Raw genomic sequence first — 23,184 nt, 5'->3', positions numbered from 1 at the left:
ATATATATATATACATATATAAAATTGAAATGTGCAAAATGATAGTTTTTCTGATATGTAAACAGAATTAAACAGTGGAGCTTTAATCTTTTTTCTGTTTAACTTTGTTACAGTGTTATTCTGTAGTATAAGTATTATAAGTCACTTCCATAATAAATTCTTTTATAACTCAGTACTGTTTGACACATTAGTTGGTAACATTGCAGGGAATGTATTGTCATCATTATTACAGCTTACGCGTCAGCTTATTTGACCATCGTTTGAAATCATAGAGGAAAGACGAAAAAACACCCCCTCCCCCCCACACACATTTTATTGATTGGTCTGATGTCATGATACCTGGTCTATCTTTTTGATTTTGGATTGAAATTATATCTGATCCATATGTGGTTTCTGTGTATCTCTAGTTCCAGGGTTGAATTTCTTTAAGGTCTCACATGTGCTAAAAAAATCTTATTTGACTGAGATTATCAGAACACCAGCTACAGCTAACAAACCGATGAACAGTGAGAGTAACTCCACTGAGGCAGAACACATGGCTTGTATTAGATGAGGTCCTATGCAAAAGCCCTGCTACTGCCCTTATAAAAAGCAATTTATATTTGCCAGTGCCACTATCCCGAGTCAGGTCAGGTCTTTGTTTGTTAGTCTGAGAGTCTGACCACTTTTTTTGTCTTTTTTTTTCTCTTGTAAAATCCTTCGCCGTCTTAGGGAGAATATTTAGCACAAATGACCTAAAGTATGGCACGTACCATTGCCTGATGTCCATGAAAAATGAACATTTTTCTCACCAGATTTGGTGCCGTGCAACTTTGGCCTTTTAATAAAATGTAGCTGGTGCCTTTTACTGTAAGATACAATCCAAATTCAAAGCAGGTGCAGGTTTTTGCATTTTATAGATGCAATAGTTTAACATTTCTAATCACACCTCGTGTCTCTGTAGTTTATTTGTTTCTTAGGGTGAACTGGATTGCACTGGGCTGTGATGGTGCACCTAACATAATACAGAATGTACAGTGGACTACAAGCACACACGGTGCTCTCTAATGGACTCTCCTATTCTTGAAACCACTGGGAACGACTCATGCTGGGGTTGTTGCGGTGTGTCACAGCTGTGGCTGCTCTGTTTAATGTTTCACTCTGGTGGGGTGATTGTGACGTATCCAGTCGTCCCATATTGCTTCAGCATATACTTGTTACACACTAAGACTTCTTTAGTAAAGCAGCAGAAAAGCCTCTGATGCCTTTTTTGTTTAAAAGGAATACATAGTGTTGAAGGGATGATCAGCCCTTTTGTCATCACTTGTAAAACAGTTGCAAGTCTTATCATTGGATTATGGCTCGAGGGGATTATCAAGTTAGATTGAATGCTGTCCATCTGTCCTACCTGCTTACTGATTGAACCTTGAAATTTGAACAGACTGGCCTGCCGGGATTGCTTTGGTGTTGGCAAGTCTGGTGTACAAAGTTCACACCAACATCAGAGTTGGTAGCTCACAAATCTCAGAAGTTTTTTACATAATGATTCATTTAGGCACCCCAGAAGAGCCCAGGACCTGTAGGGCCTGTCAGTAAAAAAACTACATAGTCAATGAAAATCCAAACCTGAAATTAAAATGCTTATAAGGCATCATATAAGTATTATCAATGCCTTTCCAATCTCTATTTGCTGATTCCACAATCTTTTGATTGCATATTTATATTGTATATTTCTCTTTTTGTCTTGGACACGTTCTCCTGACTCCTTTACCATTTCCAACAATTCAAGATTCAAGGCTAAAATCCGAGGACTCTACATCTTTCTCAGCCTTTGCAGCTCCAGTCACATCAGTGTGTTAGAGAGGAGCCAAATGTTCGGGGGATGTGAACCGACGACGCCTTTGATCTTTTTTTTTTGTGCACGGCTAAAAATGGAAACGCAGAAGGGGAGGGAGGATATTTTTGGATTCCAGATGCAAAATGATTCAGAATATGCAATGAGGCACAGGGAGCCCGTTAGCCTCGGCTACTACTTTCATTCACAAACTTTGTCTCACTGAAGTGGACTTGATTGAGAGGATGGCCCGATTATATAATGGGACTACAGCCATTCATAAGTTAGCTTTACATGAGACGCAGGATCCTCGTGATTCTGGTTCAGCGGTGCCTGCATTTCACTGATGTGTGAGAGAGAGCAGGAGACTGTGAGGGAGAGAGAAAAGGGAAGCTGTGATGGTATTACACATTCTAATCATACGTTATCTGAGACAATGACTTATAAAAAATACAGCTGCCTTAATGCATTGTGTGACACTTGCTGAGCATTTTATTAGGAAGGTAAGCTATTTCTCAAACATTGCTTCAAATGACATAGTTGTGACACGTGTGACATACCAATACTGGATACAGTTTTGTTTCCACACTAAACTTTTGATGGTTGCAGACTTTTATACAGTGCCGTCTGATTTCACAGACGGCACAGTTTTGTTGCTTAATGGTGATTGGCAAACTGCTTATAGGTTTACCTCACTCCGATCTGCCGGCATCAGATTCTGCTCCACATCAGTGCGATTCAATTCACAATTTGTGCAGATTTGCAACTTGCACATTTGCACTTCAAGCCACCTGTCTTGCCAACTGGGGAGGTTCCTGAAGTCTGCTGAACTAATTCTCAGCTGTATGAAAAACATTTAGACTTTTGTTTTGCATTATGGTGCGTTACCCTGCTGGAAATAGCCATAAAAACATGGGGAAATCATGACAATAAGGGGTCACTACTCCACATTTAATCAATAGTTAATTATCTTTGCCTCACTTCGGCAGTGTTTATTGTCTTGTCTCTCTCCCATAACCCCCAATTGGTTGCGGCAGATGGCCGTCCCTCCCTGTGCCTGGTTCTGCTGGAGGTTTCTTCCTGTTAAAAGGGAGCTTTTCCTTCCTATTGTTGCCAAGTGCTTGCTCATAGGCAGTCATTTGATTGTTGGGGTTTTCTCTGTGTTGTTGTAGGGTCTTTACTAATGGTAAATGGCCTGTATTTGTATAGCGCTTTACTAGTCCCTAAGGACCCCAAAGCGCTTTACACATCCAGTCATCCATTCATTCACACACACATTCACACACTGGTGATGGCAAGCTACATTGTAGCCACAGCCACCCTGGGGCGCACTGACAGAGGCGAGGCACTGGACACTGGCGCCACCGGACCCTCTGACCACCACCAGTAGTAAGTGTCTTGCCCAAGGACACAACAACACAACATTCAACCTTCCGATTACAAGGCGAACTCCCAACTCTTGAGCCACGATCGCCCCAATATAAATTGCCCTGATGTTACTGCTTTTGCACTATATAAATAAAATTGAATTGAATTAATTGAAAGGGGATATACATGGTCAGTAACTATTCTGAACTTGATTGTGTGATTCATACTTTAATTGACTGGTTTTCTGGCCACAAAAGGTACCAAGAAAACGCTGTTTCACCTCTAGCAGCATCCTGGACAGTCGAGTCCATGAGTTCATGCGTCATTTTAACCCTGCTTTCTGTCTGATAACTTTTTATCCTCTTGTCCCAATTTCGGCACAAGATGGTTGACTTTCAAAATGCTGAAGTTGAATTCTCATTTTGTTTAACTTTTCTGTGAAAACAGTTTTGTTAAAAAAACAAAAACCAAAAATCAGTTATTGTCCTGATATCTTGTAAGGTGCCATGAAATCGTGTGCCCCAATGTTGTTCACATAGTAGCACTATCATTGGAACACCTAGCCAGTCTAACCTAGATTTGCCAGAAACTGCAGTTCCTAAAATAGATCTTGTTTTATTTGAGTGAAGGGAACATGCACTCAGCTGTAAAATGTTTTTCCTTTTTTTCCCTGTTCTGACTGCAAATCACTTCATTCTTAAAACAACTAAAAATAGCCCAGCCTACGTTTTCCTCATCATTGTGCCTCCAGACTCCCCCTGCACTCTCCTCTCCTTTTCCCTGTACTATTTTTAGTTGCCCTCAGGATCCCCTGTGCTCGTGTTTGTCATTTTCTCTTCTCTTTTGCTCCTCCACTCCTCCCTTCTGTTTGGCTCTGCTGCAGCCCTAGAGGATGCTTGGCATCCCGGCATCATCTGCACTCAAGACAATCACACAAAGAGGAAAATGGGCACAGCAAAGGGCAGATAGATGGATGAGCACAAGAACAAATGAAGAGTAGTGTTAAAATAGCAAAAACATTTGCTTAAAATAAACTCTTTTAAGGTGGTATTTGTATTAGACATTCCAGAAAGAGCACAGAGAGCATTTGAACATGTACAAATTGAAAATTGCTGCAGCTGTTGTGCATAAGTCGTTGTGTTAAAATCAAGAATTCATCCTGTTTTAAAAATGGGTTGAATTTCAATGGTCCCTGCTTCTGGTAAAACGGTAAATAGAAAATCCAAAATCTGTAACTTGTGTCTCACAGGGTGATGTCAGCGACTCTTCTTAAATCTTAAGGTACACTGAGCATAGCTTATTATTAGGACATTGTAATAAAGGTAATATATGGAGAGAATTTCAAAAAATTAACTGATGACTTGCTTTTAAAAAGCAATTGCACTAAATGGTTGTATCACAGAGTCTTGCGTTGGTGCATTCCATGATGTTGTCCGACATATAAGATGTCCTTAGAGTAAGAGTATACATTCTGGGGACATTGAAGTTTAAAATATTTAAATCCTTTCTGCACTGTTTATTTTACCTTGTGCCACCTGTACCACCAGAAGGAGGCAGTAAAGACCATAGAATATCTTCCAGACCACCATGACCTGTTGGACCACCAGTCCAACATGATCGAAAAATCAGGTCGGATATCCCTGTGTTGTGCGTTGTTCTTGGATCAACATTTTAATCAATCAACTATTCATCGAGGATCAACATTGCATCAGACCAATCACACTGTTATGATGTCATAGCTTTGCAATGTGGGAAAACACCTGCTGATGTCCACTCAGGAAGAAATCCAAAAAAGGGGCCGTTAGGATTGGGGGTTGGGATGTGATCGCGGTTAGGGTTACAGGGCTATAGGTAGGGTGCGTCCATGTTGCAAAACTATAACTTTACTACAATGTAATTGGTCACATGTGTTCTTGAACCTGGACCAACATTAGTTTTGGTGATCCAGGAACTATACCAACATGATGATATCAGTTTGAGCAAAAAAGACTCCACAGTTTTGCTGATGGCCACTTACAGCTGTTTTTAAGGCAAGCCGAACTAAATAGATTCCCATGCTATGGGGCTGAAATGTTTTAAATTGAGACTTTAACATGTAGTGTTCAAAACCAATGGGCACCATTATGATGTAACATTAGCTACATACATCCATTTTTATGCAGCGCATGGTTACTAACAGGTGTTGTAACCAGGATTGCTAGATGTGAAAATTATACAAAAGGGGATTATGCACCTCAGATCCCTCTTTAACTGTGGACTGTTGAAAGTGCAGTTGGGTGGAAGATGGTTAGTTTTGTTGACCTATAATTTTTGTCTCAGTTTTTGTCAACGACCTTTATCTTTTGTCTGACAAAAACAAGTCAATAACTAAATAAAAACTAATGCACGAGGATCAGAAACTCTGATGAAATCTATTGACACTTTCATCAAATGAAAACAGGATGAAAATATTCTAGAGAGATGAGACTTAGAACTAATTAAGTTGTGTAGTAAGGCCGAAAACGTTTGGAAGTGATCCAGTGAGAAGAAATTAGCTGTGCGGCGAGTTAGATGCCCACATTTGATCTGCCCCCAACAAACAGGGAGTGGGTCCTATGCTTCTGGGAGAAGAAGATTGGACATATTTTGCATTTGATGTCAAGGGAAATAAAACGCTTTGTAAACCGTGTGGAGCAACCAGTAAAAACATACCAAACTTTTACACTTGATATGATATTTAAATAACTAAAACTGAAAGAACTTAGATGCCTAAATTATGTCTAAAACTAAATGATGTTTCAGTCAAAAGACTGTGACTAAAACGAAATCAAAATTTGCCATCAAAATGAACACTGGTGGAACACACTGGAGGGACAGTCAGACAGTTCCCAGTGGAGCAGTACTTAGGCTTAAAATGCTCAACCCCCCCTTTTTTAATCTTTAACTCGTAAGCTAAATCATCAGTGTGCATTCTCGTGAGTAGTGAGAGTAGTTTGAGTACTGGAATTGCAATGAGGAACAGAACATGACTCATTCTTTAGTTTTAAACATTTCCTTTCCACAAACCTTTGTTGACTATCGTTTTTTGATGGTACCGTGCATATCTTTTGTTGACTATGAATGGTCCCAGGTAGTGAAGTTTGTTCTGAACAGACTGCACTTATGTCGGTGCACCTTGCATGTAGTATTTAATGAGCCTAAGCGTCCTAAAAGCCCTAGTAGCAGACCCTAGAGGCTGAACTGCTCAGTGCACCCAACCACACTGATGTGGTTTGACCTAACCCACACAGCAGCATTCCCATCTTAAGTGCACTTTACTTTCAGAAGTCTAATGCGCAAAAAAAAAAGTAAGAAGGGACTAAATGACAAAACAATAGGAATATAAAATATAATGGACAGTTTCTGAAAACACAAGAATGATATTGTACTCAAAGATGAGGCAAGTATTCCTCTCTAAGTAGGGCCTGGCAGGTCATTCAGGGACATATTGTAACATTTCGACTCACCACGCAACTCCCCATCCGCTTTTTTGTTATATTTAGCCAGAGGTGTGATGAATGGTTCCTTCTGAAAGATGGGAATTGCTAAAAATAGGATCCTGCTGCCGCTGCTGTTTGTGCCAGGCAGTTCCAGGGCATCTGCTCGCTCGACTGCCACTGATGACAGAGAGGACCTCTTTCCCCTCACCCTCCCTCACTCTCTTTTTGTCCTCCTTAGTCACCTCAGCTGCTCCCTGTCAACCGTGTCCTTCACTGCATCTGTCTACACCCTCATTTAACTCATTGGCTTTAAAAGTAAATTCCTTTTATTGTGCTCAAGCTTTTTGCGCTGGGTCATAATTAGCCTTTCTACACAGCAATTTCTTGACATCACTTGTCAGTTAAGTATTGTGTCATGCTTCGAAGTAGATCTCTGTGCTGATAAAGTTCCTGTAGGTGGCACTCTTTAGCTGTTCATCTGTGGTGGCTAGCACCGCTCAGGTTTTCTGCAGTATGTTTTTTTGCTTCTACGTTTTGACAAACAAAGACAAAACAAGTCTAAAGTGGAAGAGGCAGAAAGGCTTCAGGTCCTCAAACTGACAGTGTGCATCTAAAGTATCTCTGATTGTGAAGTGGTCACTCACTGGAATCCTTCACAACAGGACAGTCCTCTAGTACTTTTGAACGAGAGTTCAATTCTGAAAAATGTGTAAATTCCTTTTTTACGTAGTGTTATAATTTCAGCTCCTTTGTACCAATAAATGAAACATTACTGCTACAATAAGCGACCTTGCTGTAAGGTTCTGTTTAATAGCGTGGCTATACATGTCTGGCAACAGTTTGAGGAAAGCCCCTTCCTGCCTAAGCTTGACGTTGACCCCTTAGATATATCTAGGCTCATTAAGAAATAGTTCTTTTTGTTGTTGTTTTAAGCCAACTTGACTGACCTGCTCTTAGCCTCCAGAATCCCTGGGATGAACACAAAAGCTGAGTGTGAGCATCAGCTGGTTGACCGCCCTGCACCGATGCTCTTGTGGTGGAAATGGAGCAAATCCCAGGATCTAAGTTCCGAAACCTCCCTCAGCTTTGGAGGTTGTTAGAGAAGTGGATTAACCTCATTACTTGGCCCTGGGATGACATCAGTTACATTCATATGCCCATATATTTGGCTACATAGCACATGTCTTCTTTGGTCTGTTTAAATGTGTTTTGCTTGCAACGCTCTGTTATAACAGAAGTCAAAGCTACGGCCCGTAGAGATTAATGTGATTAAGTCGTAATGGGTCAGTCTGTGATATATTTTCAATATGTTTTTCATATCTTTATCCAGTGCAATTGAGCATAACGGAAAGGCTGTATATTTTTACATGTGTACAAAGGATCTTATTAAGGTGCGAGTAATGGTAATATAGTTTCTTTGCTAATTAAGTCTCTCTCTGTTTGTAGTTGTGACAGGAGCCACAGATGGGATTGGGAAAGCATATGCAGAAGAGGTAAGAGTCTCTCAGAGGTGTTGAGTTATGAACTTGTACTTGAAAATAGTATGTGCCTGTAATAGTAGATCTATAAACATGTAACACCTGATGGTGAGTACGGTTAAAAAAAGATTTTTTTAATTTTTTTTTTTAATTTTTATACAGAAAGTAACACATGGAGAGCCACACAAATGAGACAAAAGCATGGTCACTGAAATGTATTTATTTAGGAAAATGACCCAATATGATGCATGTGAGTTGCAAAGATTGATCTGTAACTGGTGTGAACATCTTGCACAGCAATAACTGCAACTAAATGTTGAGAGCCGGGGTGTGAAACACCAGGCTGGGGGGCCAGAATCGGCCTGGCAAAGACCCCAATCTGATCGACTATATGGCTTTGGAAAATGGGAAGAAAGAAACTTTAGGATTCTGTATTTTCAAGTTCTACAGCTTTTCCTTCTGATAAAGACCTCCTCCATCCTTAATCATATTACACCAGAGTAATTCAGTAATAAATAAAACAATTAGATTACAGAAAAGTTCCTTTTTTTTCAGTATCTACTATAGAAGTGTTTCTTTGTTTTTTTACAATGAGTAGTTAAACTTCATTAGACTAACAGGCCACTTAAGATCAAGGTGGGTTGTATGTGGCCCACGGTGTAATATGAGTTTAGAGTAACTGCTGATCAGTCCTTCACATCACTTTGGATGAGTGAGTTGAATTAAATGTTCAAAACATATTGAACTTGATGACAGGTATCCTCACATGAAGCGCTCGCTTCAGGCCATTCCACAATCTCTTTTGATGAGTGAGACCTCGGCCATTCAAAACATATTTATTCCTCTTGTTCGTTTTTTGTTTTTTTGTAGAATGACTAGTTTTCAGGACATCTTTTTATCTTGATGCACTGTGTGACCCAGTTTCTCTTGAGATTCCATTCACGGATGTCCTTGAATTGCACTTTCGAATTTGCTGCTGTATTTAAAAATTTACTGTTCCATTAATGACGGCAAGCTGTCGTGGCCCACATGCAGCAAAACAGGCCTAATCCGTGATGTTTCAGAGATGGAATAAGGTCCTGACGCTCGAATGCAGCGATTTTCCCTTCTTCTAAACCAAACGCCTCTCGTATACACAATGAAGTTTTTCTTTGCTCTTAGCTGCCCACAGAGCTCTGTTCAAACAGCCTTCTGGCTTGCTAGTGTGATCTTTAGCAAACTGGCTCTGGGCAGCAGCGTTGGTTTTTGGAGTGCAGTGACTTTCCTCTTGTGACCCTGCCATCCATGCCATTGTTGCTTCGTGTTAAGGCACACACTGGGTCTATTTGTTGGCAGGCAGACCACTGCTGTGAACAAGAGCAGTGTTCTTGATTTGAAGTCTGGTTCAAAGTGAATCAATGGAGTCCAAACACTTATTGTCTGTTTTGCATCAAGTTTATGAGTTTTTGAGATACTACCTCACCTCAGAGACATGTGGTATAGAATCATTTTCAACAAGAATCTCTTATATTTCCCATTAAATTTATTTACTTGAGTTTCCATTTTTAGAAACCAAATGACAAAAATAAAATCTACAAACTTTGCTTTTTAAAAGCTTTTATCATCTGCATTTGGTTCACAAGGTTGCATTTTCAGTTTACAATATTAATTTGGTATTAATTCAAAGTAATAACTTTGACGTCGTCATAATATTGCAGGATAGCCTAGTGCCAAAATGTAAAAGTCGACCAAAGAACCAGTTAAATGTTGATCATCAGTATGGATGTAAGTGCAGTGCGCATGTGTTTTACTTTGTTGACATATTTCATTTTTGTATTTGCAGCTCGCCCGCAAAGGATTTGCCATTGTGCTGATCAGCCGCTCTCAGGAGAAGCTGGATGATGTATCCAAGGCTATTGGTGAGATATGCACATGTTTATATTATTTCAAAATTGTTTCACCCCTGTACAATTTTGGACATGGTTAAATATTCCTTTCCTTACTGCATCGGTCACCCTGATTGGTGCAATGTCTGTGTGCCTTGGTGATTTGTGAGAATCGCTGCAGGAAGTAGTTCAGCGTATTGCAGCCAGTCAGTCTGCACCCTGCTCATCAGAATGATTTGAAGTAAACAAAAACGCAGCTAAGGACAATATCTCACACGGATTCAGCTGAAATTATCTTCAGTTTATGTGTGAAAACATCTTTAGAGTCAAATTAAATCCTACCTGTGTTCCAGAGGCACCAGACTAATTTAGTTCATGTGTATGACCGCGACTTTTAGAGCCTCATTTGTCCCGAATCTGAAATCTTACAGCTTGCATAATAATACACTAGGGCTCAGTAACAAAAGAATAAATTATACTGCACTGAATTTAGTGTTTTAGCACAAGTGATCTCTTACTGAGTAGCCCTTTGCTGGACTCTTATGCTTTTGGTTATGAGGTAGTAAAATCTTTTACTGGAGCTGAAAGTGAATATGTCCAGTTAAATGAAAGCGTCCTCTTAAGGGAGGGATAACCTCACTGATGATTAATTTAGGGTTTAATACTTTGTTCCCCTTCCTTCCCTTTCTAAATCACTATTTAATAGTCATTTTTGCCATTCCTGAATGCTATTTGTGAGTATTGTTTTCTGGTATCTTTCATTGTGACTCAGATATAGTAAATTAAAATGCATACTTCTGTCCTCAGCCAGTAAATGTGGTGTGGAGACAAAAACAATTCAAGCAGACTTCAGTGCTGTTGACATCTACTCTAAGATTGAAGGAGGACTCGCAGGACTGGAGATTGGAGTACTGGGTAAGACTGCAGGAGGTGCTGAGGCCAGTTCCCTTTTCACAAGTGTTAATCAGCCTGTCACATGATATGTCAAATCTTATCTCAACCACATCTGACAAACAAGGAGTGCTGTGAAATCCACTGTGTTTTTCATGTATTCAGAAGGGTTAATTTATAAGCCTTTTACTGCCCCCTGAAGACTGAAATGAGGAATAACAGAGTCAATCCTGTATTCATAAAATACTTAATCTCTTTGAATAATTTGGCAATTCTGAAATTTTTTTGTCTTGTTAACAGTGAACAATGTTGGGATCTCCTACCCTTACCCTGAGTTCTTCCTCAGCGTCCCCAATCTCGACACTGTAAGTTCCAAGTTTTCTGATTATTGTATTTCACATTCAAATTATAGTTAGTATGAAAATACATGAATGTTTGCCCTTGAAGTTTCTCCAGCGACTGCATATTCCACAGCATATATCGGCCCTCTGCTCTATTTCTGTAAACTGCTGTAGCGTTGAAGGAAATCTAAATTTTTTATTACTATTTAAAGTTAAGTAGATTAGGTCGCTTCACCTGCATTAGACAGCAGTCCAGTTTCCGTCAGTCTCACTCTCCTTAAATGGAGATCGGTATAGGTGGGACAGTTTTACACTCAGAGCAGTATTCTGCCTCTTAAAAGTGTTAAGTAGAAGAAAGGAAATTTGTTATTCATGAAGTCTTTAAGCTTTGTAAGTCATAAAGTCAGTAATGGCTGTTGCTCAGGAATTCCTAGCTGAAAGCAGGTGTAAAAGAATTTGTAGAAGAATGCGCGTGGTATTTCTTCCATGTGAAAAGTCCTTTTACTGTTACAGAATACATTTTTTACGATTCCACCCTATCATGTTATCATTTACAGCAGTGGCTCCTAAGTGATTTGCTGCACAACTTGGGATTTTGTGTCAGCCATGCAGTGCTTTTTGTAAAACGAATCGATTACATCACCGCTATCTTAGCCACTCAGGCAAATTCTATAGCCTAACAAAAAATGAGAGGGATCCCAGGTATGCAGTTCCATTAACCCTTTAAAGCCGGTCGGAGCGGGCACGCTCCGTTTTGCGTAACTATTTTTAAATCCCAGTAGCACTGCAACCACGTAAGCTAGCGCAATAATTTTTTTTGCATATGAAACCTGAGGAGTTGTACTTACATCTTATGCCATCAGCTTGTCCTCGGTCACGATTTCCTTCCACATAAAGCTTTGTAAAAACTGCATAAAAAGCGCTTGCAGCAACAAAAACATAATATTCCAGAAACACGCTTTGCCGATCTGATCAGCTGTTCGTAACACTTCCTACATTGGAATAGACATCAGCGCGAACTATCGCATGTCCGCCATTACCTGCCCGAAACCGGAAGTGACGTCATTTTCGCGAAAATTTAGTTTTTTACTTTCAGGGCCTCATGAGCATATACTGGTGTTTTTAAGGGTTATGTTTGACTTTATGACTTTCTGTGTCGTTTCTGGGATGCTTAGGACTCATATTGCACTGCTGGAAATAGTTTATAGTTGCTGGAAATTTTGATGCACATGCTGCTTTTTTGCAAATTTGCATTATAATATTTATTTTCATTTTTCCTGCAGTATATAAAAATTGGTGTATTTCAAAAATAAAACTATGAAGACACTCAAAATAAATTTCCTGTGGTGGGAAACTATTTTGTGCAACTTTTTTGTATTTACAGTTATGAGGGATAAGCCTCTTAAATTTCTCTTTTTATATGTTAAAAAAACAAAAACGATTTTCAATTTTTTTGTAGTTTATTGCACTTTTTTGCAATTTATGTAATTACTATGCACTTAATGAATACATATTATTAAAATTTGGGCTATAACGGTTGTATTGATGTATAGCAACTTGAAATGCTCCCAAAAATGGCACTATAGCATGTAAACATATAATATGAGGTCTGGCGGACTTGGTTCTATGGTAGGTCTTAAAGGGTTAATGGTCACATTTCTTATAGCATGATGCATCAAAGGCCGTGATTGACAGTAAGGAGGAAAACAAAACAAAACAGTTAGCTAACAGGTAACCTTACATCTATAAAAAGAGATCCAATTTAAATAAATAAAAACCTTTTACTAGAAAATATCACGTAAGCTAGCTATCTTTTGGATTTATTCAGATCAGGGATATCAACAGCCTTCAGCCCGAGTGTGTCATCTGTCAGGAAAAGTTTGCTAGTGTTAACACTGTGCCAAGCGAGTGGAGAGCCCGTTTGGAAACTACACGGCCCTTCTGAAAGAAACTTGGCTTGTTTCAAAAGATTGCTGGATGTGACCCAAAAGCAACACGTTTGTTGGATTGTGTGAATGTGTCTGATGAGCTGACAGAGGCGAGTCAGTTACACTAGATGTAAACGCACACACAGAGACTTTTTCTTTTTTACTTAAAAAGGCTTAAAAATGACAAAACAAACCTCATTTGCCAATAATGTTTACAATTCTACTTACAAGTACGTGCACCAGTGCAAAATGTAACCATCTGTACTAATCCACGTGTTCTTCTTGTTTCAGTTCATTGACACCCTGGTCAACATTAACATAACATCAGTGTGCCAGGTGAGTGTTGCTATATTCAAGTAATTACGTTTTTTTTCCCCCTTAACAGGTTATCAGAGAGAGAAAAGAACCTTAAAATGTCAGTGTGAAAACAAATTAAATCTACTAAAGAAATTCCTGATTGCACTGCAGGTATTTCCATCTGCAAGCTAATACTTAGTAAAGCCACCTTTAGCGGTAATTATAGCATTGAATTTGTGTGGATCAATACAGCTACTTGGGACATAGCTCAGATTTTTTTTCTCCTCCAGTTTTTACTGAAAGGCACGTGTTCAAACAAATGAAAAATAGCATTCAGGCATGTTCACAGAATTTCAGGGTGCTTTTTGATAGTCAGCGTGAATGCCTGCTGCAGACCGCTCATCTTAAATGTCTGGCTCAGTCCCAAACTGCACACTGAGGACTCGTGATGCATAAATGTTTGTCATCCGTTTCCCCGTGGTGCGCACTCTGCGGAATGAGTAATTAAAGCCGTCAAGGTGGATTCAGGTGTTTAGGATGGTTGGTAAGATAGATCCACAGTCAGGAAGTCCCACAGACCACCGAAGACCTCCACACATACACACACACACACACACACACTGGCACAACACAGTGACTTATACCATAAGAAGTCACTTCTGTCCCAGTTCTCCATGTTCAGCAGTTCCCAGAGCAACAGCTACAGTCGACCCTCTCTCTTAACACTTAATTTATATTGTTCAATATTTCTTTAAACGGCTCCCTCTGCTATCATTATCATTTCTTTTCTCTTGTCTCTCCGACCAGCTCTTCACACAACACCCACCCACACGCACACACACATTTACGAATGTGGATGAACTCCTCCACGTACAACCCACAAACAATAGCCGTTTTTGTCTGTCTCATGCTTTTATTCTGCATCACCCACTTCTAACCTTTTCTCTCTCTGTCTTTTTCCCCCATTATCATTGTTTTCTGTTTCCAGATGACACGTCTTGTTTTACCACAAATGGTGGAGAGGTAAGTTGTGTTTATACATCACCGTTGTCTGCGAATCTATAAAAGGTTCAATGCAGTGAATCCTGATCATTCATATGCACCTGTTTTGGAACCCGCTGTGAGATACGTGGGAGGCCGGTACGGTGGGATTGTGTAACAGGGCGCTGTGTTTGCCAACCAGCAGTGTGGTCAGTGAAAGCTTAAACTGGGATTTCTGTGGTAGTGGTGAATGGATATTTAAAATATTAGATCTGGAAGATTCAGGATTTTTGGGAAACTTCTTCCTTGCAGCAAAAGAAGATATTGAAGCAAATCCCAGTCAACGTCATTAGTATACAATCATAGACAGAAGAAATGTGGCAGAATGCTGGAATTATGTGAAAAGATGTTGAACTTTATTATTATTTGACTACACGGTGGGTCAAACGTGTCGTCAAATGACACGGGAATATTAGGTTTTCGATAAGTGAATTGTTCTTTTTCTGGGGCTGTGAGATCATGTAACATACACATTCGTGCATGGAAGAAAAGATTTTTTGTTAAAGTTATATTCCTAAAACACCCATTTGAGTGTCCTAATGGTTTGAGGTAATGCAAAAAAATTCTGAGGTAGTCTGTTTCCTTCATTATTGCATCCACTCTGTACCAGTTCAACTAGCAGCGAAACAGCCGCACAGCAACTTTCTACCCCGACCACAATGCTTGACAGTTTATGCTGTTTTTTTTAGCTTGAGTACCTCAGCATTGCTCCAAAACATATTTTTATAATTGTGGCAAAACAGCTCAATTTTTTAGTCTCATCGGACCATTAAATGTTCCTCCAGCAGGCGTTTTCTTGTCTATGCGGTCAGCTGCAACCTGTAGTTAGACTCTAGCCTCTTAGTCCATAGTGATTTAAAACACAATGCTGTTCCAGCAGATTCCAGAAACCACCGAGTCAGTGCCTGTGTCTGAGTTACGTCTGACCATCTCACCTAATTTTGTCTTAGCTGAGTGTGACGGCAAAGAGGTGTCACTTCCTGCTGACTTGTACTGTATGTGTAGAACTGATTGAACTCATGATCTTGGACTTTTCAGTTTTTTCAAGAGAAGGTCCAAACTTTTGTAACTCTGTGATCCTCTTTCTCATATCTGCACTGAGCTCCTTTTATTTTTCTGTTTTACTGTGTTTTGGACAGTCCAGTGGGTGTAGTCAAGTAAACCTCTTCTTTTCTTTATATGTCTCAGCTGTAAGAGGCTGATGGGGTATTGCAGTCACCCTCCAGGGAGATGTGGAAAACCAAGTTTGTGAATGCGATATCTTGAAAATAGACAATTCAAATAGACACTATGGGTGTGTCTACTAAAACACTTTGATGAATTCAAACCTGACTTTGACATCAAAGTTAGAGGTCGGAGGTCTTGTGGATGTGATAACATGGAAACAAAAAAAAGGGCATAGTAGGATTTTGAAATTGATACCATAGTGTATCTACTAGGAGGGCGAGGGGTGCCACTGGCAGCCGCCAGTATTTTTATCTTGGTAAAGAGAAGCTACCAGCTGCAGTAAAACAGGAACTGAAGAGATCTTGGGCTTTTCATGTTAAGACATTTTTGGAAACTTTAGCACCAGTGAATTCATATATTTACTTCTGTTACTTACTGTTCACAATAGAACATAGAAAATATTTGAATGTTTAAGCAAGGAAAATGTAATATTGAAACAAAAACAGGCTTTTGATGCCAACAGACCTCAAAAAAGTTGTGGTGGGGCAGCAAAATACTGAAAAAGTAAGTGACACTGTAAAGAAACAGCTGGAGGAATTGATGGGGTTAACAGGCAACAGGTCAGTAACATGATTGATTGTATATTTAAAAAAACAGAGCATATTACTCAGAGTTTCTCTGAAGTGAAGCTGGACAGAGGAATAAGAATAATGTTTCCCAGTGTAAAATTGTACAGACTTTGAATATCTCATCATCTGTACCACATAACATCAAAAGATTCTGAGAAGCTGGAGAAATATCTGTGCAAGGTACAAGGCTGAAAATTAATATTGGATTCCCGTGATCTTCGGGCCCTCGGGCATCACGGGAATAAAAACAGACATGATTCTGTCATGGAAATCCCTGCATGGGCTCAGGAACACTTCCAGAAATCAATGTGTGAGCACAGGTCACCGTGCCATCCACAAATGCAGGTTAAAGCTCTATCAAGAAGCCATATATGAACATGATCCAGAAACACTTCTCTCTTCTCTGGGCCAAAGCTTATTTAACATGGACAGAGGCAAAGTGGAAAACACAGAAGTTCTGTTTTGAAATCACAGAAGCTGTATCCTCTGGATCTAGGAAGAGAGGGACCATCCGGCGTGTCATCAGTGCTCAGTTCAAAAGCCTTTCTCTCTCTCTGATGGTACGGGTGTGCATTAGTGCCTATTGAATTAGCAGCTTTCACCATTGAAGCTGAACGATATATACACATTTGCTTCCATCCAGACAATGCTGGTATATTTCATCAAGACAAAGTCAAATCACCTCTTGCATCCATAACAGCATCATGGCCTCATAGTAGACGAGTTCAGGTGCTGTGATGGTTTGTCTGCAGTCCACGACTTTCACCATAACAAAAAGAATTTGGAATCATGAAAACCAAAATGTGACAAAGAAGACTCGGGACTGTTGAGCAGCTGGAATCCAGTATTAAATGAGAGTGGGACAACATTCTTGTCTAAAGATCCAGCAGATGATCTCCTCTGTTTCCAGATGTTTACATTATGTTAAAATATGAGGGGATGTCTAATAATGGTAAACATAGCCCGAGCTCAACTTTTTTGAGATGTGCTGCATTCATTTTAAGATAAGATAAGACCTTATTGATCCCACAACGGGGAAATTTTTGCATCACCTCAGCTCAGGTACAGATATCAGAAGGAAATACAAAAATAAAAATAAGTACAATCAGTGAAAAAAAAGTAAGATAATACACTATATACAATGGTAGCATACACAGTATGTGATTATGGATATGGTTGGAAATATGGAAGACATAAACTATATTAGAGATGGACCGATCCGATATTACGTATCGGTATCGGTCCGATACTGACCTAAATTACTGGATCGGATATCGGAGAGAAATAAAAAATGTAATCCGATCCATTAAATATCACGAAAGCACCTCACAAAACTTGCAACACGCCGTAACTCGCCTCAGAACCGTAGCACGTCGGAGCAGTATGCATCACGTGATAGAGCGGCTGTGGCATGCGGGACCTGTCGGTGGTCTGGATAGCATTTGGAGCTTCGCTAGCAACCCGGCATTTCATCTCCGACAAAGTTATCCCGAGAGAAGTAAAGCAAGTGTGTAAGTCCATCTCTGAATGTTTGTAAAGCATTCCTGCGTTAAGCTTAACAAGCGATATATGGAGCGACTGCCTCTCCTGCTGCTACTTCAATCATGAAACTGCTTAACGATCAGCTGATCGGCTTTTCTGTCGCGAGTCCGTGTCTCTTGTTTGTTTTTGGCCCACTTTGCACCAGAAAGAGGAAACCAGCGGCTGAACAACAGCAGCACGTTTAAGCTTGATCAGCTGTTGTTAGAATTTATTTAATATTACTTTCTACTCGAGGATCTTTTTCTACGTAGCTGACGCTGGTAACTGTGCAGGGGCGCATCTAGCAAACTTTAGCCAGGGGGGCCGATAGGGCATTAACAGGGAAAAGGGGGCACAAAGACATACTTTTCTTTCTTATTCTCATTTAAAATGTCTAGCTTTTAATAAATAATTATCTGACACCCAAAGTTTTAATTTGATGTAAAATGAATAGAAGTCAATTACTGTATATAGTGACTAATAAGTCTAATATATATACCCTAGTAAGCTATAGTACTTTTTCCTTTGGGAAGGTACCATCTGTACAGTCTGCAATTTTGTTGAAGAAAGATGTTGAATCTATTTAATATTTCTTGAAAAATAATTGATTTCTGTGCATTTGTTTTCACACTGCATCAAATTAAGGTTGATTACGTCGATTAAGCATCATGAGGTGGAGCGTGAGGGGTGGTTCCCTATTTTTTATTTATTTATTTTTGTTGTTGCTGGGAGTTGGAACCCTATTAGTTAGGTTGCTTAATATTTATGCTAAGTACTCTTTAAAATACCAGAATAGGGAGGATGGTGTAGGTTTAAGTTTATTAGATTGATCAGTATTGCTGAACTATGAAATATTTTTTTTTGCATACAGGTATAACAGAATAGCTTTAGTGTAGTTGTTGTTTTAAACTTGAGTATGAACTTATACAAAATGCAGCAAGATATTTAAAAAACAGTTTTGTTGATTAAAAAACACTATATCGGATTCATATCGGTATCGGCAGATATCCAAATTTATGATATCGGTATCGGTATCGGACATAAAAAAGTGGTATCGTGCCATCTCTAAACTATATAGCTTGACATAACTATTGTACCACTACTATTCCTATTTATAGACATGTATACACACCCACATGTACACACTAAATATACACATGTATACATATACATACATATATACCCACTGTAAACAGCATTAACATTAGAATGAGCTGATAATTTTCATGAAGCAGGAAAATGCCTCAGTTTAAACCTTGAACATATTTTCTGTCTCCTCAAGTGAACATACCGGTAGCTAAAAAGCCAGTGAACAGTGAACAGCCAGTGAACTCCTCATTACAGACAGGTTCTGTAATGAGGAGTGGATCAAAATCCATCAATTACAACATCATGTTTGGCTTGCTGATCAAATACTTTTCACTCAGTGACATGCAGAACAATTCATAATTTTTATGCAATGTGGGTTTTTTAATTTCTAAATGAAAATACCATTAAAAGAGAGTTTTGATTTCTTTGGAAGTGACCATAGCTAAAAATTCAGCAGGCGATCAAATGATTTCCCCTTCTGTGTGTCAGCTCCAGGAAAAAGATCAGTTCACAGAAGTATATGACAACTTGGATTTCCTCTTTCGTTCTTTGGAAATAGAAGTCATGATAGATGTATCCTAATAAATGTGGCTCTGTGTTGAGGCATATTGGTTTGTTTTCTGTTTTCAAATAAGTCCTGGCACACTTGGTGTATGCTAATGTGTCGTGCAGTTATAAGCCGGTGGGCCGCATGCTTGATCGTAGGCTGTTGTTGACTAATGTGGCTGAATAATTCCACAAGGGATAGGTCACGCAAACTGCCAGATATTATAATAGAAAGATGATTCCTTCATTGGTCTTTTTCTTTTTTTGTTAAATGAAATGTATGCAAGCACCGCAGGCTAGAGTTGAACTATTCCCCACATTGTAAACATTTAGGTATCTTGATGAAATCTTTGATCCTATCTGTATCTACCAGTTCCACTTTGATGTACAGCAAGAGCAGTTTTGGCTCAGCATGCAAGTACACATACTACCGTCTTCTTTTGTTACCTGGGGATTGAAGTGTTTGTTGCACATCTTTCTTTTCACTCGTAATTTGCTTCTTTAAAAAAAGCACCGGCTTGTCTTGCTGTTTTTAGGAAGAAGGGAGCCATCCTCAACATCTCGTCTGCCAGCGGCATGTACCCTGTTCCTCTTCTTACTGTCTATTCTGCCTCCAAGGTAATTGCACTACATGGTTTATGACCTTTTCATAAAGTGTTAACTGAAGTTGGACTCAGCTTACCATGTACTGAAGAGGAATCCATCTCATCTTATGAATTATTCTAATTGAACAGCGTACTGATAATTTATTGACGATGGTGATTGAAGTTTGTCCAATATTTATTTAGAAGAAGGGATGAAGTGGGTTTTTTTTGTTGTTTTGTTTTTTAATTTTGCTGTTTTTATTCAAAATAAATGAGCCGGTGAGTAACTCGGGTCCTGAGGTAGTGTACCAATTAAATGTTTATAGGAACATGTGGCATCATAATGTTTTATCACGGTCTCATGTGCATTTGTTATCTTAAATACAGCCTGCTGTTCACAGTTTTCCTGGTTAATTTACTGCTGTCTTAATCCTGGGTCCCATCCTGGCTGCTGTTTTTAAATAAGCAGCTAAAATTAGCCTTTGCAACATCTTGAGTTTGTCGTCCAGTTTGCTGATAATTTCGTCTGCTGGTACCATTGATACGGTCACTCATTGATTTCGTTTTTAATATGTTTTTAATAAATTTTGACAGTTTAAAGGATCTTTTCAGTGTCACCTTTTTGCCACCTTTCTAGATCTTTGTGATTTAATGAGCTACATTTATTTCATGTAGGCATTTGTGGACTTCTTTTCACGAGGACTGCAGGCTGAATACAAGAATAAGGGGATCATTATTCAGGTAAAGTTTATACCACTGCGAAAGACCCACATATTTAATATAGACATAACTGTAGTTATTAATGCAAATTTCATAGGACTTCAGGCCAAAAAAACACGTTTCTGAATACTGTATTGATACATTAGAGTTAAACAATTTGACACATTGTAACTTATAATCTCATTGTTCTCTTCTTCCAGAGTGTTTTGCCATTTTTTGTTGCGACAAAGCTGAGTAAAATCCGACGGGCTACACTGGACAAGCCCAGCCCAGAGCGCTATGTTGCATCTCAGCTCAACACTGTGGGGCTACAGACCCAGACCAATGGCTATCTGCCTCATGCCATAATGGTAGGTTCTCATGTGTAAATTGGAGCATCATTTATTCAGCCTTGGTATCATCTTTTTGCAGCGTGGACACCAAAGTTTGCACAGACATTAACAAGGCGTTGTAGGATTTTCAAATTGATTTCATAGATTCATTTACTAAAAATCCAGGACAAGTTTGACTTTGACGTATCATGTGACATATCATGCTTCTCTGTCGGGCAATGCGATGGATGAGTCTGGGTTTGGCGGTTGCTAGGAGAACGGTACTTGTCTGCCTGCATTGTGCCAAGTGTAAAGTTTGGTGGAGAGGGGATTATGGTGTGGGGATGAGAGAGTTTAGTGTGGAAGAATTTGACTGTCCTGCACAGAGTCCTGACTTCAACCTCATATAAAACCTTTGGGATGAATTAGAGCGGAGACTGCGAGCCAGGCCTTCTCGTCCAATCAGTGTGAGACCTCACAAACATGCGTCTGGAAGAATGGCCAAAAATTCCCATAAACAATCCTTAAACCTTGTGGAAAGCCTTCCCAGACCATTTGAAGCTGTTAAAGCTGTGATAGGTTGGCCCACATCATATTAAACCATATAGACTAGGAATGAGATGTCAGTCAAGGTCATATATGGGTGAAGGCAGATGAGCGAATATTTTGGGAGTATAATGTGTTTTGAAAACACCTTTAGTTGGTGTAGGAGCCAAGATTTGTGTAACCAATTTAACAACAAAATCAAATACATTTCATTTGCACAGTACATAATCCTGACTGTATCTGCAGATGGATAAGCTTTTAACGGCTGGCAGTAACTAACCATGACTAACAATATTGGGATGCTATAGCTGCTTTGACATTTGTGTGTACAATAAACCTGCTGCTGACAGTGACTCGAGCTCCGCTGAAAGTGCTTCAGTTAGTTGGAACTTAAAATGACTCGACAGGCCAGTTCTTACTCGGCAAATGGTAGTCTTAATGACAATAAAAGATAGGGGAGCACATAAAAGCAATGCTATTTTAACACAACTGGTTTCTCTGTAGTAGTAATGGATCTGCTGCAGCGTAACACTCACGATAACGAGCGAGAATCGTACTGCAGGTAGTCAAGGTATGTGATGGCAACAGGACTGAAACCCCATCAGGCTGCAGTTTCACTTTATACAAAATAGCCTCCTACAGGCTCATCTCCATTCACTGAATTAATGTTGTGTCAACAGTTGCTAAAGCATCTGTCAAAAGGTAAACATCCTCTGAAATAATGGAGTGGGATGCTCAGCTATCTTTTCAGTATTGTCTGCATCCTAACACTGCAATTACTCTGCAGAGAAATGAGCATCAGAAATGAGATGGAAACACAAACATAGTTTTGCTTTTCTTTTTTTTCGGAGGCGTCTTCGTTTTTAGCAGAGGTCACTGAGAGCAGCAGTCATTTTCTCTTTACAGTTCCTTCATGCTGTGCTGTACACCAGTGAACTGTGTGACATGAATATCAATGATCTTGTTTATTGATGTGCATATAAATAAGAATAGGGTCTATTAAGAGCATACAGGTGGTCAATACATTCTAATCAGCATAAGTAAGCTTTATTCGAGAATAAAAAAAGAATTCTTTTTTCTTTTTTGTGGATAAGATAAAGTCAGCACTCTTTCCTGCCTCCAGCCTCTGTATGAGGTGCAGAGAAAAGGTTTGCGTGTGCAGAATCAAAGCCTGTACCCGAGTTATACTCGCTTCAATGTTGTCTCATTACAGCTCCCTCTTGGTAGCCCTGTTCTGACCATTTGCAGGTTTGCAGTTGTTATTTCACCGTGAGCCTTGAACTTAAATTGTATCGGCTCGCCCACATCTAGTGTCATCACTCTTGCTGAGCCAGGTCTCCGGCTACAATCAAGGGCGAAGAGCCCACATTCCAGAAACTAGAGATGGCACGATACCACTTTTTTATGTCCGATACCGATATCATAAATTTGGATATCTGCCGATACCGATATGAATCCGATATAGTGTGTTTTTTTTAAATCAATAAAACTGTTTTTTTAATATCTTGCTGCATTTTGTATAAGTTCATACTCAAGTTTAAAAAAACAACAACACTAAAGCTATTCTGTTATACCTGTATGCAAAAAAAAA

At 39.4% G+C, this 23,184-nt stretch overlaps 1 protein-coding gene across 1 annotated transcript in view; it reads left to right on the top strand.

Annotated features, from left to right (window-relative positions):
- The window catches only part of hsd17b12b (hydroxysteroid (17-beta) dehydrogenase 12b), a 29,437-nt gene that overhangs the window by 587 nt on the left and 5,666 nt on the right, over positions 1-23,184 (top strand). Inside the window, exons 2-10 of the mRNA XM_005749621.1 lie at positions 8,086-8,132; positions 9,940-10,015; positions 10,790-10,897; positions 11,174-11,238; positions 13,434-13,478; positions 14,428-14,462; positions 19,969-20,050; positions 20,692-20,757; positions 20,937-21,086. Of these exons, the coding sequence (XP_005749678.1) occupies positions 8,086-8,132; positions 9,940-10,015; positions 10,790-10,897; positions 11,174-11,238; positions 13,434-13,478; positions 14,428-14,462; positions 19,969-20,050; positions 20,692-20,757; positions 20,937-21,086 (674 nt within the window). The remainder of the gene's footprint in view (positions 1-8,085; positions 8,133-9,939; positions 10,016-10,789; positions 10,898-11,173; positions 11,239-13,433; positions 13,479-14,427; positions 14,463-19,968; positions 20,051-20,691; positions 20,758-20,936; positions 21,087-23,184) is intronic.

The sequence above is a fragment of the Pundamilia nyererei genome, unplaced genomic scaffold, assembly GCF_000239375.1.
Source record: "Pundamilia nyererei isolate P.nyererei 1_Seehausen unplaced genomic scaffold, PunNye1.0 scaffold00251, whole genome shotgun sequence".
In the NCBI taxonomy this organism is placed as follows: Eukaryota; Metazoa; Chordata; class Actinopteri; order Cichliformes; family Cichlidae; genus Pundamilia; species Pundamilia nyererei.
The sequence above is the reverse complement of the archived record's forward strand: the minus strand, read 5'-3'. Positions and strand labels throughout refer to the sequence as shown.